The sequence below is a fragment of the Pleurodeles waltl genome, chromosome 8, assembly GCF_031143425.1.
Source record: "Pleurodeles waltl isolate 20211129_DDA chromosome 8, aPleWal1.hap1.20221129, whole genome shotgun sequence".
In the NCBI taxonomy this organism is placed as follows: Eukaryota; Metazoa; Chordata; class Amphibia; order Caudata; family Salamandridae; genus Pleurodeles; species Pleurodeles waltl.
This window is the reverse complement of record NC_090447.1, coordinates 469516047-469534717: the sequence shown is the minus strand read 5'-3', so window position 1 is coordinate 469534717 and position 18671 is coordinate 469516047. Positions and strand designations below refer to the sequence as shown.

Genomic DNA, 18671 nt, shown 5'->3' with positions numbered 1-18671 from the left:
GTCCTCAGGAGGTCAATGACCTCCTCACTGAGGGCAGCAGGGGTAACTGGGGCAGGGCCTGAGGTGCCTGGGGCGAAGGAGATGGCCGGCTTCCTGGCCGAGCGGGCACGGAGCGAAGGCTGAGGGGCTGCTGGGAGGGCGGGGCTGGTGCGCTGGGTGGCGGCTGTACCTGTTGTGGCGGTGGGCACGGATGTTGCCGCCACCGCAAGGTAGCTCCCTTCCGAGGATGTGTTGGTGTCGCTGACGTCTCCACGGGTCCCTGTTGTGGAGCTCCCCTCGCCCTCCGTCTCACTGGTGTACTCGGAGTCTGTTGCATGGCCCTCCGGGACCATGTGAGATGCAGCTCCCTCGTGCGCCGATGCCACTTCTCCTCCGCCTGATGATGCTAATGCACACATGAACAGGAAGACAAAGAAAATGGGGGGGGGAGAAATGAAGACAGGTTGAGTGCATGCATTGGCAACACCGTTGTTGGAGAGGACAGACACAGAAGCCCCCAGCACTAGGCCGCGCAATCGGGGTACACTACTCAGTTATTGTGACTAGGCTTACAGGTCTATGGACGACAAATGCACACATGGGTGAGGCTGGACCATGGATAGCTGTACTTGGCACCCTACAGAGGTGGGGGGCACAGGGCCATGCCTAACGGAGGGGCCTAGCCTACAGAATGCGCCCTGGCCTAGAGATACCCACAGCCCTCCTCCCCCACCCAGACACCTCCACTGCGCGCAAAGATAGCAGAATGTGCTGATACTCACCCCCTTGTGTCTGCTGTGATGTCCTCATGCGCCCATCCAAATCGGGGTAGGCCACCGCCAGGATCCAGGACATCAGGGGGGTCAATTCGAGCCTGGCACCCCTCCTACGTTGGGAGGCCATCCCCAGCAGAGACTCGGCGGTCTTTCTGGTCCCGCAGCGGATGTCCTCCCACCTCTTTCGGCAGTGGGTGCCCCGTCTGTTGTGGACCCCCAGGGCCCGGATGTCCTTGGCGATGGCACGCCAAATTTCGATCTTCTGATGGGCGCTGACCTATGTGACATGTACAGGGTGGGAAAGGAAATATCATCACTTTTCTGCCTGGTCAATGTGAGTGGCCCCCCTCCCCAACCTTGCCATGTGGCACATGCTCTCATCTGTCGTGCGTTGCATTCCTCATTCGCTCACCTCCCCACCATCTTACATCCACCCCACTCAACACAGGCATAGCCCATTCAACGTGCACCCTGTGTACTAACCTGTTGTTCTGGAGGACCGTAGAGTAGCGCATACTGGGGGAGGACCCCATCAACAAGTTTCTCCAATTCTTCTGAAGTGAAGGCAGGGGCCCTTTCCCCAGTCGCAGCAGCCATTGTATCTCCCAGACCGAGGTCACAGCAGCACTTGCAGTATAGGTCCTCTCCTGTGGATGATCAGGTCTTGAGTGATTAATCAGATAGAAAATGGCGGTCACGCCCGCGGCGGTGCGTACCGCGGCGGTGCGTACCGCGACCGCCGGCGCACATCGTCATTGGCTACTGAAACCCATAGGGTGCAATGTTAACCAATGCGGCTTAGCACCGCGGTCTTCGACCGCCTACCGCCACGGTGTGCCACGCCAGCGAATTGACCTCACATCCCACTGTCACACTTCACAGGTCAGGCAGCCGCCATTTCAAGGGCCCACATGGCATAATTTCTACTGCGTCACACAGGCCTTGCATTGCCACTCATACAAGCCTTTCAATGCATAGCGATTCGTGTACTGTGCAAGCTGTGTGAACGAACCTGTGGGTTGCTTGACTCTGTGCTCCATGTTGTCCTTCCTAGGCACCGTCCGCTGGGACTTGCGAGGAGAAGGATGAATCCTCCCGTGTACCGACTGCTGGTGGACCTGTCGACAATGGAAGAACGACATATCATACTTAGATACAGGCTTGACAGAGCCACTATACATGAACTGTGTGCCCAGCTGGAGCCAGACCTGATGTCCCCCATCCGCCAACCCACAGGGATTCCCCCTCTGGTGCAGGTTCTGTCAGTACTCCATTTTTTGGCAAGTGGGTCTTTTCAGACAACAGTGGCCATGTCATCTGGGATGTCTCAGCCTATGTTTTCTAAGGTTTTGTCCAGAGTGTTGTCTGCCCTGATGAAATACATGCGGAGCTACATTGTTTTCCCTCAGGTGGGCGATTTGGCTACAGTGAAGGGTGATTTCTATGCCCTTGGACATATCCCCAACATCATTGGTGCCATTGATGGGACCCATGTGGCTTTGGTTCCCCCCAAAGAAAGTGAGCAGGTGTACAGAAACAGAAAAAGTTATCATTCGATGAATGTCCAGGTGGTCTGTTTGGCTGACCAGTACATCTCCCATGTAAATGCCAAGTTCCCTGGGTCAGTGCATGACGCGTATGTCATGCGAAAGAGCAGCATCCCTTATGTGATGGAACAGCTACAGAGACACCGTGTGCGGCTATTAGGTGACTCTGGTTACCCCAACCTGTCGTGGCTACTGACCCCAGTGAGGAATCCCCAGACCAGGGCAGAGGAACGGTACAATGAGGCCCATTGGCGAACTAGGAGGATCATAGAAAGGACCTTCGGGCTCCTGAAGGCCAGGTTTAGGTGCCTGCATATGACAGGTGGATCCCTAATGTACTCACCAAAGAAGTTGTGCCATATCATCGTGGCCTGCTGTATGCTTCACAATCTTGCTTTGCGACGCCAGGTGCCTTTTCTGCAGGAGGATGGTCCAGATGGTGGTGGTGTAGCAGCTGAGGAGCCTGTGGAGAGTGAAGAGGAGGAAGACGACGGGGACGACACGGACAACAGGGATACAGTCATACAACAATATTTTCAGTAGCACACAGGTAAGAATCACCCACGCCATTTTACATTTACTTAAAGCCTCCTGCCTCTCTACTGTCTGTGTTTCCCCCCAGTTCCTGTTAACTGATTTGTGACTTTCCCTTCCCTTTTCAGAGCTGTATGACCCACTGCGTGACTTCTGCTTTGTTTGCCCATGGACTAAAGCTTATTGACATTGGTATGTTGTCATCACAATGTAACTGAACATTATTGCACCGTTATGTGTAATACATTTGTTAAGAATACAAGCAGACTCCTGTTATTTTAAGTGCAATAAGTGATTTATTTTAAGTGCTACATATAGGTACATGATTGTAAAATGGTGATGGGTGGGGGTGGAGTAATGTCCAAGGCAGAATCCAGTTCTCAGTCTCACAGGTGCATTGTCCATATGAGCAAAAACAACAAGGGGTGAATGTTTGACAATGTTCAGCATTCCGTCCATCACTACTTGTTTTTGCATTTTTCGCCCTAAGTGGGAAGGGTATGCCCAGACGTGGGTCCCGTGCTTCCCATGCCACTGGATTCAAGCTAACCTGGCTGATGAGGGGTGAAACCCCGAAACCGGTCCCAGGATGCTTGTTTCCAGTCCAGGGAAGACCTGGCCTAGTAGTTCGGGCTGGACTGTTCCCATGGGGAACAGGGTCAAGACTGATTTGCATATGGCTGGGTCCAAACTGGAATGGCATGAGCAGCAAAAAAACGATGGATTAAACCCAGATCTGTGACTGGGGGTGAATGTTTGACAATGTTCATCATTCCGTCCATCACTACTTGTTTTTGCATTGTCCATATGCCTGTGGAAGGATGGAGCAGGGGCAATTAAAGGTTGGACAGGGTGACAATGTGGGACAGTGGGATGACATCAGGGGGTATCTTATGCTGGCGGGCGTCTTGGCATCCTACTCTGTCTTCTTGTGAGATCTCAGGTTCCGCTTGCGGGGTGGTTCTTCTTCAGCAGGAGGTGGGGTTCTGGTGGCCTGTTGTTGTGTGGGGGCTTCCTGTCCACTAGCGTCGGCGGAGGTGGTAGGCTGTTCCTGGTCTAGGCTAGTGACAGGGGCCCTTTGGGGTGCCACATGGTCCCCCAATGTGGTGACTATCTGGTTAAGGGCCACGACGATGGTCCCCATTGCGGAACCAATGTTCCTCAGTTCCTCTCTGAACCCCATGTACCGTTCCTCCTGCTGTGCCTGGATCTCCTGGAACCTGGCCAGTACCGTCGCCACCGTCTCCTGGGAGTGGTGGTATGCTCCCATGATGGAGGAGAGGGCCTCTTGGAGAGTGGGTTCCCTGGGCCTGTCCCCCCCCTGTCGCACAGCAGGCCTCCCAGTTCCCCTGTGTTCCTAGGCCTCTGTCCCCCTGGACGGTGTGCCCACTACCACTGCCCCCAGGTCCCTGTTGTTGTTGGGGTGGTGGGTCAACCTGGGTGCCCTGTAGTGGCAGACACACCGCTGATTGACGTGTCCTGGAGACAGAGGCATGGGCCCGCTGGGTGGGAGCTGTGCTGGTGTTCCCAGAGGGGGTTAGGTCTTCTGTAGCCTGTGGCTGTCTGTGGGGAACCGACTGTCCAGAGGTCCCCGATGGGCCGGGCTGGTCATCTGGGTTGAGGGAGACAGAGCTGCTGTCATCGCTGGGGGCCTCTTCTGGGGGTGGAATCAACATCTCTGTACCTTCCGTGGCGGTGTGGTGGCGTTCGGGTCCTGCAGGGGTATAAGGGTATAGGTATTGCTTCTGTGTGTGGCATTTCGTGTGATGGGTGGGTGGCCGTGTACCCAAGTGCAGGCATTCCCTTGTGGGGGCTTTTGTGAGGGTGGCTTGTGGGGGTGATGTGTGTGTGCAGTGGGCATGCTTTGGTGATGGGTGTCCATGCTTTGTCGTCGCATGCAGGGCTTGGTGTTGGGATGGGTGGGTTGTGATGGTGAGCCATTTGCAAGGAGTTGTTGTGATGGGGTGGCGGTGAGGGTGGGGGTATGTGCTGGCATGCAGGTGGGGTGGGGGTGGGAAGAAGTAGTTAAGATTTGACTTACCAGAGTCCATTCCTCCGCCTACTCCTGCGAGGCCCTCAGGATGCAGGATGTGCAAGACTTCCTCCTCCCATGCTGTAAATTCTGGGGGAGTAGATGGGGGTCCGCCGACAGTCTTCTGCACCGCAATGTTGTGCCTTGATACCATGGAACGCACCTTCCCCCGTAGGTCGTTCCATCGCTTCCTGATGTCATCCCGATTGCGTGGATGCTGTCCCACCGCGTTGACCCTGTCCACTATCCTTTGCCATAGCTCCATCTTCCTAGCAATTGTGGTGTGCTGCACCTGTGCCCGAAGAGCTGGGGCTCTACACGAACTATTTCCTCCACCATGACCCTGAGTTATGCGTCAGAGAACCTGGGGTGTCTTTGGGGTGCCATGGGGTGGTGTGGATGAGGTGAGGGATGTTGTATGTGTTGTAGAGTGTGATGTGTGTGGTGGTGTATGGTGTTTTGTGCGTGGTAATTGTGTGGGTGATGTTGTGATTTGCCTCTGTGTGATGGTCTACTCTAAGCAGTGCTGTCTCTCTCTGTCCTTAATTCGCAATTGTGGTTGTAGGGGTTTGTGGGTGATGTGGGTGTGTGTTTTATATTGTATTGGGTGTGTGGGAGTGGTGTGTGTATGTGTATCAGGTGTGTGTATTTCAAATTGTCCAATGTGGTTGTGTTTTGTAAGGGTGTGTGTATTTTGAGCGCGGCGGTGTGTACCGCCAATAGAATACCGTGGTTGAAAGACCGCCGCGTGGATTCGTGGGTCGGAATGGCATGGGCGTATTTCTGTTGGCGTGACGGTGGAGGTTTGGTCATCGCCATTTTTTCGCTGACCTTTGGTGTGGCGGACTTTTGTGGATGTCGGGTTTTTGGAGGTTTTCAAGTAGTGGGTCAGAATGACCGTGGCGGTTTACCGCGACTGCGGCGGTGTTATGGCGGTCTTCTGACCGGCAGTAAGCGCCTTTTACCACCGAGGTCAGAATGACCCCCTTAGAGTTTTCTTTCGACCCATGAGAAGATTCTTGACCAAGTTTCTGACATGCTGACACCTTCCCTTTTTACTTACTTTTTGACAACTTTAGTTAGTTTATCTTGTCCCAGATGTAATTTTCCCAAATTCGTTTTCTCCTTTATTTCCTTTTTTGCTTTTTGCCCCCAGCACTAAGAGAAGTTAGAATTTGCACCTTTAATGTACTTGTTTGGAGAACTAATTGGATACTTGAGGTTCATGCAAGTGCTCAGAAGAACTGGTCAACATTTATTTTCAGAACAACAGGTTCTGGTGCTTATGTTTTGTATTGCATTAATAGAACTTTTAGTCTGTTGGATTTTGGTTAAGCTTTGGTTACTCCCAAGAGGTGGATATCCATTGGTGATTCTGTATTTTTATAGCTTTGTCTTGAGAATTGTTTATATTGTCCTGAGTCTGAGTTTGTGATAAAAACCCCCATAACTTTTATCTTTGACTCAGGTTTAACTTGGGTTTCTAAATTGGTCATACTGTAGATTTAAAAGTTGATTGAATGTGCAGTTTACCTTGTCTCCATCCCTTCTGCTAGGGGGAAAAGATCTGTTGGTCTTATTTACAGCATACCTGAATTGCTCCATCAACATTAGGTGCATGCATTTTGTGAATTGTTAAAGAGGGTTTTTTTTTCCAGGACTAATGCTGTGATACTACACACCCCTGGTATTGTGAATAGGGTTCAGTCAGCTTAAAAGTGTCTACATAGCTACTAGGGAATGGAAAAAATCCAGGAATCCTGAAAGGTGTCCATTTTGTTTTTCAAAGACATAGAAATATGTCTTATTTTTGCATATCTAAATAAAAATCGAATTACTAATCGTTCTCCTATTGACAAAATCAAGGTACTAGTTGTTCAAAATTATCTTTGTTTTATATAAATCCATTCTTGTTTCTACATGTTTGCCCACATTTGTTTCGATTTACATAATTTTAAATAATAAAAAAAATCACTCTTGTCTGTTGCCTGCTTGGGATTAACACAATAACTGATGACTTCGTCCTTAATGGTCAGCTCATACTCCAATTTTATCAGCTACCTATGTCCTTAGAGTGCTGCTTTTAATTTGGATCTTATTCAGTGGAAGGAAGTAAGGAAGGAATGAACGAACGAACGAAAATGGTCGTATTACTTTAGGTACTGCAGATACATAAATAATCACATTGTAGAAATGTACAAAGTAAATTAAATAATTGTGCAATAAATTTTAAAGTTGTCATATAAATTTAGACGGTGAAAACACCAATATACATCACATTGCACGAATATTGAAAATTGACAAAAAATAATAAGTATAATTAGTATAAAAATGTCACATAATTGCAAATGTGGCAGACACCCAAAGAACTCATGGCGAACGAATATTACAAATATTTAAAAAATAAAACACAAAAATAAAATAAATAAAATCATATAACAGTAAACATCACAGACACCTATTATAATCATTATGTAAAACATAACAGCTACATATACATAGAATAGTACAAACAAGTAAATTGCTAATCAATTTAAGAAAACACATTCTACATCTCACATGTAACAAGATTCAAACCAAGACTAAAATACACATCATAACACATTGCTTGCCCAGAACACATACAGACCCACACACACTCACAGACACACAATGACACATAATACAATTGTAAGTGCTATATGGCTCCACAAGATCTCTGAGCGAAAGGGAAAGAGGTCAAAGCCCTGGGTATGGGCTTTCATTATGCTCTCAGTAGTAATGTTTGTTGTTCTTTTTGATTCATAGTCCTTCATAGTGTGACACAAGGTTTCTACATAACCTATGTAGAATAATGTTTGGGTGATAGACACCTAAAATACGTACTCCTACTACAAGGTTTAAATCTCCAACCAGAGGTGGTGAATTGGACCTGTGAAGAAAATTATGACTAGACATAGGGATACATCAATGGGTGTGGATATTTCCTCATGTACATTTACCTTTGTGTACTGGCCATAGAAGTAAGCAGGAGTGATCCATGAGCACTCCTGAAATTCGGGAATAACCCAAAAGTATTAGAAGAATAAGCCACTGCTACTCACAGCAAAATCTTTCTCAATCAGGTCACTGATTCAAAAAGACTAATTGCAGACACTGGGACACGGTACCAAATAGGTGACCCAACCCCATATGTGCATAAATTGTTTGGCACCAGCCAGTGTTTTAGGGCAGCAGTGTAAAGATTGCAGGATTGTGGAGTAGGTTTAACAAGAATGAGATGTAATAAAAACTATGCATATAGAGAGCCGACATTTCATACTATGACATACGGACGTCTAACAGAGCTTTGGGCATCTGGCATATATTGTTTTAAAAATTAAGCAATGCTAATGTGTTCATAAACAATTAAATAAATCAACGTACATTTAGTAGAAATAAAAAGGACTGTGACCTCTTTGCACTCTTACTAATTCGAAGTTGGAGATTTAGGAACAATTCAGCAAGGCATGCTAGAATATGTAAAGGAGTGCTTCTGGAATACTACTATTCATACTCATAAATTCTTTTTGTGAATGTGCCCCAAGGGCTGCAAATCATGTCTATTAAATCTGCAAGCAGAAGTATCATGCAATATGTGTAACCAAATCTTGCACTTCACAAGACCCGCTGCAAAAGGAAATGAACCTCATAAAGTATGCCTAAATGAGGTACACACTGGCTCATGGCCATGCAAAGCTAAGACTTTCCTTTACAGCATGGAGTGGGCTATGTCAAAAGCACTTGAATGACACACAAAATCCACAGAGATTGTACATGCACTGTGTGCATGATACAGATGTTCTAAACATTGACTATACCCTACAGATGTAAATCAAGTCTAGTGCAATTCAGCCATGCACACATTACACAGGGAGGTCCCTAAATTGCTCTGCAGATGAAAGCTGTGAGTGGCACATGTTCAGTTTATGAGACAGATACAGGCTTGGCCTATGACTAAATATTATATATCCAACTTTGATACGGCTTTTTTCTTTAAGGGAAAGTGCCGTTGTACATTAATGACAACCCTTGCTACCTCATTTTATGCCTAGCTACTGGCACTAAGGGTTACACCTTCACATTCCATGAACTTGCTACTATTTGCCGAGTACAGCTATTCTTTCCTCCAGTGCAAACATAATATGATATGATTCTGCCATGATGTACCTATGTTGCTCCATAATATTCCCATTACCTTAGAGCATGGGTACTGCGATCATAAGTGCACCACTGCCATCATATGTGCAATATGGCCTTCATATTGAGGGGGTGCAAAATTGCAATGTTGTCTCGAAAACGTTTTGTAATATTTCTGCACAATTCAGCAAAATTCACTTTGCAGTTACCACAAAAAAATTGAATCTGAGGGTATACCTTGTGTTAAATCCGACTGAGAAATCAGTAAGAATAGTGCCACAAGGTGAAAATGTCTTGCACAGAGGACTTTCGGCTTGAGCCAGTCTCCCAAAAGACATTTTCCACTCGATCCTATCTCCAGCGGAAGAAAAAATTTGCGCCCAAAATTTCTCAAATTTTAAGATCATAATATTTTACAGGATTAAATAAAGAACACTGGAAAATCATCAACACATGGTTCAATGTAATCCATCTTATTCTGAGGTATTGCTCCATATGGTGAGATGCATCAGTCCTATACCTACACATGTCCAACAACTGCCACTGCATGCAAAGATAAAGTCCACATACACTTAATATTTGCCATCACATCCCATTTGAAGGACATTACATGACCAACAGCAGCCACTACATGGCAAAGTCCAGCACTCATTTGCCCAGGAATTCAAGGTTTTTCCCATGTCCTGTCTTTATAGGCGCAAGACATTGGTACGCCATGAAGCCAGACAATGCCAGCATATATCCTTGACTGGCATTCATATGTCAGAAAGTGCCACTTTTAACCAATTTTGATCCAATATATGCTCTGGTACTGCCAGCTTATGTTCAGGTGGTGCTATTTCATACGCAAGTACTATCATCAAATGCCATGAAATGTCAAATATTGCTCACACACCACCAATTTACACCAGCACATTGCATGGTTATGTTCACTTTCTGGTATTTTATGAACAAGTTCCACAATTATGTTTTAAACGGCCAACTAAAGAATGCTATCACGCAAGGTTTCACAAGACAACCAGACATTATGAGTCAAAGGGGCATTCTGGAATCAGCTTTTCTGGTGATTTTTATTGTTGTTTGGTAGGTGCATCTGAAAATAAAAAGTCTCACACAGACATGTGTCTGCTATGTTTTTCCACTGATGTTTTATAGCAATTCTCCAATAGCCACTACACCACAAGAACCATTGACAACATAGTTTAACTTATCTATTGACATTTCCACCTGGTGGGTTGAGGTCTAGAATGGTTGCTTTTGAACATGTAAATCGTTGGAATGTAGCTGAATCTTGCCAGTTCTAATTAAGTAACCTTTTTTTGTTGTTGCTCCCATAAAGGTCGAAATCCTCAGTAGCAATCTTTTTTTATTCAAAGGAAAACTCCCACTGGACAAATATTCACCAATCCAGGCTCCTTACTAGTTGAATAATTTACTTTCTTTCTTTATTTCATGTTTAATTGTTTATTCATTTATTTATTAATTGGATGCTTGAAATTAAACCTACATGCAGTGGCATCTGTGCATTTAGAAACATAAATCTTTCTGTCGGATGATATGCTCATTTGGATGTAAAGAAAAAAATCCAGATTAATATTATACTTCATCCTTATTTCAATTGTTAGCTATATTACATAAAATGGCAATTAACATATGTCCCCGTATTATTCCACAGATTCAGAAGAAATAATTCAACCAAACATCATTGGACACGATGGAGTTAATTATGAAGACGTCATCATTGGTATTGAGTACATACTTTCTAATTGCTAAACCTTTTTCTCTTCATGGAATTGTCTGGGCCCTTAAGAAAATGCCCATTATGTTTATTCATTTGACTTTGAAATAACCATGTTCTGCTCTAGTGCTCATGGGCATTACTTTTGTGAACAGGACGTACATGGGGCGTCCTCTGGTGTAGTATTCTGCAGGTTATAAATCAATGGGCTATTCGCACATTTTTGACATTCTTTACGAACCAGCATCATGTGTGTGTGTCAGTCATTTGGGGGCCCACTTTCCAGCTTCCTAACATTGGCAGCACGGAGGTCGCACACCCACACCTTCCTGTTGAGCCAATCTCACCAATGCTGAGTCGCATACCTTTGTCAAATGTGCAGGACGTGCTATTCCTGCACGTGAGACATGTGGCTCTGCCTGCCAGCTGTGATCCCAGCAGGTGCTCAGACACACCCTTAGGCCGCCGGCACACCGCTGCAATGGCACAACATAGCACTGCTCCCATAGAGACGTTTCAGTTCCACCCTTGCTTACAAGCACCTGGGTGCAGCCCTGTCTGCTGGCGATGCCTGAACACGCCCACTCAGCCACGCAACGGATGCCGGGGCAAGCAAATGCCCCAGCAACCATAAGGGCTCCACAGAGGTCCACCACAAGGCCATTCACACGCTACGAATCATACAGGGAGGCAGGTAGGATTGAGATAATTATTCTTTCAGGATGGAAATATACTCAGGCCTCAATCACTTCCAGTGGCCAAATGTGAAAATTCAAGATGTATTAGGCCTAAATAGTGCTTGACACTTTCACCTCTGCTAAGGCGGGCCACCAATCTCCTGTACAGCCTGTCGGCACCATATTGAAAGGAAAGCGTTATCACAAACTTACCATGACATGGTGGCGATCACTGCATGCACCCGCTGGACGTTAGGAGACCATGACTCACTGCCACATTGCAGCAGACTGGGTGATACTATCTCGGCTTTTTAAAGAGGGCTCATCTAGTTTACCATGTTGGATGACGCTGCACCAACTGTCAACAGTCCCTGTGGGGAAAATCTGGGTTGGCAGGCTAGAGAACTCTTCCATAGCCACCCTAAAGCATGACAGGGCAGTCAAATGGTCTTTCTTTCTGCATTTTGAGGGGATGAAATTTACAAACTCTTCAGACATCATCCAACCATTATTGAGTTAGAGGAGTACAACACAGTGGTGGGAGCACTTAACGCACATTTTGACCTGCAATTAAATCCAGATTTTGAATGCTTCAAGCTCTGCCAGGTGCACCAAAAGGAAGGAGAGTCTATCGACCAGTTTAATGCCCGCCTAAGGGAACTTGCCAGACATGCATGGATAATGATGAACCAAATGAAATATGTGGCAAATCATATAAGGTTGCAGTGACAGAAAACCTGAGGCAACCCAACATCAGCCTCAAAGACATTCTGATAGTGACTTGATCACATAACCTGTCAGCAGCCAGATTGGCAGAGATGGACATGGCGATCACCCAGACACCCGAGAAACCCCCAGTGATCAAGGTGGAACGAGCCAATGCGGTTTGAACACAACAAGCCAGGACACAACCAAAGGCATACATTCCAGCCAAACCAGGGAGACAATGTGAATACTGTGGAAGGGGGAAACACGCCCAGAAGTAGCGTCCAGCTCAGGGGAAGATGTGCTCTACATGCAGAAAAAGAACCACTTCCTGTCCATCTGCAGAGGAGGTTCACGAGGAAGAGGAACACAAGGAAGACATGCCCCACAATGGCGGTGAGGCACCTGTCACTAGATGAGCCAGCCCCTCATGACATATGACAACACCCACCACAACATCAAACAAATTACTTATCGCCAGAAGAAGACAAAGAAGAGGTGTTCCTAATATAATTCACAAATGTTCTGAAACAACTTCAGAGACCCCCACCTACATATGTAATTTAAGCCACTGGATCCAGAGTCAAAGCACTTATAGATACTGGGGCCTCTGTCAATGTCATGGGCACTCAGCAATATCGATGCCTTCAGCATTGCCTGACTCTGTCACCCACTGCCACCAAAATATTAACATAGGGAAGCTGCAAGCCTTTGTCACTTAGAGGAAAAATGACAATAAAACTAAAGTCGAAAAGGAAGGAGATCAAAACCACGTTTCATGTGGTGTACAGAGAAGCAGACACCCTTCTTGGCAGTCATTCTGCAGAAGATCTGGGGTTAGCATATTTCACAAGGAGTGTGAAGTCATCAGAGATCGATGAGATTCTAGGACAATTCCCAGAACTGTTTGAAAGACTAGGGTGTCTGAAAGCACCCCCTATCTGCCTGCACAGTGACAAAGCACATAAGCCCACAGCTCTTTGACACAGGTGCATCCCATTCCACCTTCAACCCTAGGTAGAGCAGGAACTGAAGAAACTATAAGAGCAAGGAGTTATTGAAAGGTTGTCTGGACTCGCTCCATGGGTGTCACCAAAGGTCATTGCTGAAAAGCCGAAGCAACCAGGGAAAATCAGGCTCTGTATTGACATGCAACATCACAAAATAAAATGATAGATGGAGTGATGAAACTTTTCAAACACTCACCAGCAGTCACAGATCTGGGTCTAATCCATTGTTATTTTGTTGGCTACATCATCCTAGTTTGGACCCAGTCATATGCAAATCAGTCTTGACCCTTCTCCTCATGGGAACAGTCCAGCCTAAACTGCCAAGTCAGGACCTCATTGCACCCGAAACAAGCATCCAGGAATGGTTTCAGGGTATCACCCCTCATCAGCAAGGCTAGCTTCATTGCAGTGGTGCAACAAGCAAGTGACCCATGTCTGGGTATACCCTAGCCACTTAGGGTGCACATAGCAACATCCCCCCCAAAAAGATTGACTGAGTGTTGAAACTTTTCAAACACTCAGCCCCAGTCACAGAGCTTGGTTTAATCCATTGTTATTTTGCTCACCACGTCAACCCAGTTTGGACACAGCCATATGCAAATCAGTATTGATCCTGCTCTCCATGGGAACAGTCCAGCCTGAAATGCCAAGCCAGGTCCTTCTTGGGCTGGAAACAAGCATCCTCGGACCGATTTTGTGGTATCATCTTCATCAGCCAAGCTAGCTTGATTTCAGTGATGTAGCTAGCCAGGGACCCACATCTGGGCTTACCCTAGCCACTTATGGTCTGTATAGCAACCTCACAAAATAAAATGATGGACGGAGTGCTGAAACTTTTTGAACACTCATCCCCAGTCACAGATCTGGGTTTAATCCATTGTTATTTTGCTTGCCACGTCACCCCAGTTTGGAGGCAGCCATATGCAAATCAGTCTTGACCCTGCTCCCCATGGGAACGGTCCAGCCCGAAATGCCAAGACAGGTTCTCCCTGGACCAGCAAGTAACGGTCCAGCCCGAAATGCCAAGACAGGTTCTCCCTGGACCAGCAACAAGCATCATGGGACTTGTTTTGGAGTATCACCCCTCATCAGCCAGGCTAGCATGATTCCATTGGCGCAGCGAGCAAGGGACCCACTTCTGGGTGTACCCAAGCCACTTAGGGCTCACATAGCAACATCACAAAATAAAATAATGGACGGAGTGTTAAAACTTATCAAGCACTCACCCCCAGTCAAAACTGGGATGGCATGGTTATCAAAATAATGATGGATTTATCCTAGATCTGTGAGTGGGGGTGAGTGTTTGAAAAGTTTCAGCACTCCATCAATCATCCTTCTGTGTTGCAAAAGTCGTCCTAAGTGGCCAGGGTATGCCCAGATGTGGAACCCTTGCTCACTGTGCTACTGGATTCAAATTAGCCTGGCTGTTGAAGGATGATACCCCGAAATCAGTCCCAAGATGCTTGTTGTCAGTCCAGGGAGGACCTGGCCTGATAGTTCGAGTTGGACTGTTCATATTGAGCACAGTCTCAAGACTGATCTGCATATTTGTTAGTCCAAACAGGGGTGGCATGGTGAGCATAAGAATGATGGATTTAACCTAGATATGTGACTGGGGGTGAGTCTTTAAAAGTTTCAGCACTCTGTCCATCATCTTTTGGTGTTGTGAAAGTCACAGTAAGTGGCCAGAATATGCCGAGACTTGGGTTCCTTGTTCGCTGTGGGACTGGATTCAAACTAGCCTGGCAGATGAGGGCTGAAATGACAAAACTGGTCCCAGGATGCATACTTCCATTCCAGTGAGCACCAAACTTGACAGTGCGGGCTGGACTGTTCCCATTAGGAGCACTGTCAAGATTGATTTGCGTATGGCTAAGTCCAAACTGAGGTGGCATGGTGAGCAAACGTACAATGGATTTATTGGATGATTGAAAAGTTTCTGTACACTGTTCATCATCCTTTTGTATTGCAAAAGCCACTCTTAGTGGTCAGGGTATGCCCAGACATGACTTACTTGCTCACTGTGCCACTGGATTCAAACTAGTCTGGCTGATGAAAGGTGATACCCCAAAACCAGTCCCAGAATGCTTGTTTCTGGTCGAGGGAGGACTGGCCTGGCAGCTCGGGCTGAACTGTGCCCATTGGGAGTAGTGTCAAGACTGATGTGCATATTGCTGGGTCCAAATTGGGGTGGCGTGGTGGACAAAAGAACAATAGATTTAGCCCAGACCTGTGACTGGGGGTGAGTGTTTGGAAAGTATTAGCACTCCGTCCATCATCCTTTTGTGTCTGCATTGACATGCGCCTTCCCAATATGGCGATCAGAATAGAGAGATACATCACACCAACAATAGATGATCTTGTTGCTGATCTCAATGGATCAAAGTGTTTTCCAAAACTAGACTTACATGCAGGATATCATCAGCAGAGCCTGGTGGAGTCGATACATAACAACGTTCTTGGTGAATGTGGGAATAAGGAGATGCAAAAGTATGAGTTTTGGCATATTCTCAGCTGCAGAAGTCTTCAAAGACGCTATCTACGAGACCTTGTCTGGAATGCAGGGTGCCATGAATGTCAGTGACGATATCCTGATCCACTCAGCAGTGGCTGTAGAACACCACAGGCATCTGAGAGCTGCCCTCAAACGTTCATCGGAACAATGCTTGACGCTTGACACTTAATAAGGAGAAGTGCTCTTTTTTTTAACATCAACAAACAGGAATCAAGGCAGACCCGAGGAAGTTCAATGCCATCAAACAAGCTCCAGCAGCAAAAATGGTAACAGAGCTGAGGAGTTTCCTAGGTATGGACATGTACTGTGGGAGATTTATACCCAATATGGGCACTCTCTCTGAGCCACTACAAGCACTCACTAAAACTGGTGATTCCTGAAGCCTTGCTATCCGAGACGACCATGATATATTTTGACCCCGCAGAAAAGACTGAGTTGGTCCTGGGTGCCAGTCCAGTAGGTCTAGGGGCCGTCCTTATTCAGGAGGTAGAGCCGGGAGACGGGACGATGGGCCCCACTTACGTATGCTAGTGGAGCCCTCACACCGACTGAACAATGCTATGCCCAAATTGAAAGAGAGGCCCTCACCATCAAGTGGCCTTGTGGGCACTTTCACCTGTGCCTTCATGAGAAGCCGTTATCAGTAAACACTCTGCCACTAGTGCCATTATTCAAGGGGACAGCACTTCACCCTCCTCCACGGATTGAAATGTGGGCCATCCAGCTTTAACACTACAGAATAGAAGTATCCTACTGACCCGGGGCAGAGAACCCAGCCGGTTTCCTGTCCCATCTCCCACCAAAGTTGGATGAAGAATGCACAGCTGACAACGAGCCGACCAAAGCACATATACAAAACATCGCCTACCACAACTGTCCCAAGACGATAGACCTTCAAGATTGCCTAAGCAGTGGTGGGACATGCTGCCCTGACAAGGTTAAAGGGGGCCCTCAAGAATGGCTCCTGGAGTGAGTTTCTCACAGATACCCATAGGTGGTCAAGCACCTAAAGAAGCAGTTTGACTCAGCTATGGAGAGTTCAGGATGAACTGAGCTCGACCCAAAATGGGCTAATTCTACAGAGACATCGCCTTGTGATCACTCAAAGCCTGCAGCATCGACTAACCATTTTTGCGCATGGAGGACACCAAGGCACTGGAAAGATGAAAGCCTGTGTGAGACAGAAGGCGTGGTTCCCTGGCCTTGAGACTGAGGTTGATGAGTTAGTGAGGCAATGTCTGGCCTGCCAGCTAACATTCATCGCCGACCCTCCAGCACCCATCCTACCCAAAGGACCATGCCCAGGGCCATGGTCCAAGGTCAGCTTGATTTTGGAAGCTTCCACAATGGCAGAATAATCCTAGTTGTCATTGATGGGCACTCCAAATTCCCTGTGGTTGAAATAATTGACTCCATGACTTTCAGCAAAGTCACTCTAGTGCTTGAAAATACTTTTGCCATGTTCTGACTTCTGGAAGAGGTCAAAACGGACAATGCTCCCCTGTTTCAATTAAGTGAGTTCAAAGAGTTAACGGAAAAATTAGTCATAATGAGTCAGTGGCCCAAGTCCAATGGCAAAGTCGAGCACTTTATGCCTACCCATAACAAGGTGCTGAAAATCGTTGCGCTGGAAGCCAGTAACTCTGAACTCAGCTGTCACAGATTTCTCCGAGAGTACCGAGGGACACTTCATTGCACAAGAAGATGGTTGTCTTGGTCTCTGATGTTGGCTGGAGAAAGGGAAGATGCCATCTCCTCTGATCCGGGGTGGCACGCAGGCCACAAGAAAGGGGAAGAATGACAATGCCAGTATGAGGAGGCATGCATCAAAGCAAAACCTTTGAGTTGGCAAACAAGTACTCATCAAAAACAGAAGGCCTGGCTGAAAGTTCCACACCCCATGTAAGCCTAGGGTCTGGACAGTTACTGTGGCAACTGGAATCATGGTGACTGCAAAAAGGGGAGGTGACAAAGTAACTAAAAATATCTCCTGGTTTTGTAAATTAACATTCTCGGAGCCTGCCAGTGACCTGTCAGATTGGGACTGTGCACACAAGGATTGGCCAGGTAGTTTTCACGACGCTGGCAAGGAGTGAGAGATGACTGTGGCAGATGAATTGGTAATCTCTGAGCCTCCCATAGTTGGTCACCCAGTTGACTCAGGAGACACTGGCCGATCCTGCACCCAACAATATAACCTTTGACCCATTCCAGCACCCAGCCAGAGACTGAAAGATTTTATATGTTAAGTTTGTCTTCTTTATGTTTTGAATCCTATTGGGGGGATGTAGTGACCGTGTGGCAGTCTAGTGCTCATGGGCAGTTCTTGTGTGAACCACACATGCATGGGCTTCCTGTGGTGAGGTTATAAAGAAATAGGGGATTGGCGCATTTTAGCTGTTCTGTACCAACCAGCAGCATGTGTGTGTGTGTGTCAATCATTGCTGCCCTCACTTCTCCTGTTACTGATCTTTGCTGCTGTATTACTTGTATTTTAACTATCTAGTAAACCAGTTCTCATGTTCAATGGTCTCGTTGCTTAAGGGCACGTGTTGGAAGTTGGAATAACTAGTACCAAATTGAGGGCCGCATTCACAAGAATCTGATGCGTCAGCTCCTATTTCTTGCGCTGCCCTACGACCCCCTAACAATGCCAAGAATGCACAGTATTTACAATACAGAGCTCCATGGCGCACGTTTTCACAGATATGTCAGAAATGTTGATACATCTGTGGCACTAAACTCATGCATTGCTGGACAGTTGCCAAAATAATTATGTTACTCCAGCAATGCCAGGAGGCTCCCATTGAGAAAGGCCTTTTGTCAGTTTTATGCCTGCTCTGAGCAGGTGGTACAATTCTGACGCAGTGAAGTCGCAGAATGATGCAGTGAAATGTTGCAAATTTCACTGCATCAGTTCTGCGTGACTTTTCCCATGGGAGTGCCTACCGTGCATTCATTATACCTAGCACAGGTATAATGTGACGCAAGGCGTCACAA

At 46.7% G+C, this 18671-nt stretch overlaps 1 protein-coding gene across 1 annotated transcript in view; it reads left to right on the top strand.

Annotated features, from left to right (window-relative positions):
* Positions 1-18671, top strand: part of LOC138250053 (interleukin-18 receptor 1-like) — a 462391-nt gene that overhangs the window by 49628 nt on the left and 394092 nt on the right. The window contains exon 2 of the mRNA XM_069204433.1: positions 10702-10770. Within this exon, the coding sequence (XP_069060534.1) occupies positions 10702-10770 (69 nt within the window). The remainder of the gene's footprint in view (positions 1-10701; positions 10771-18671) is intronic.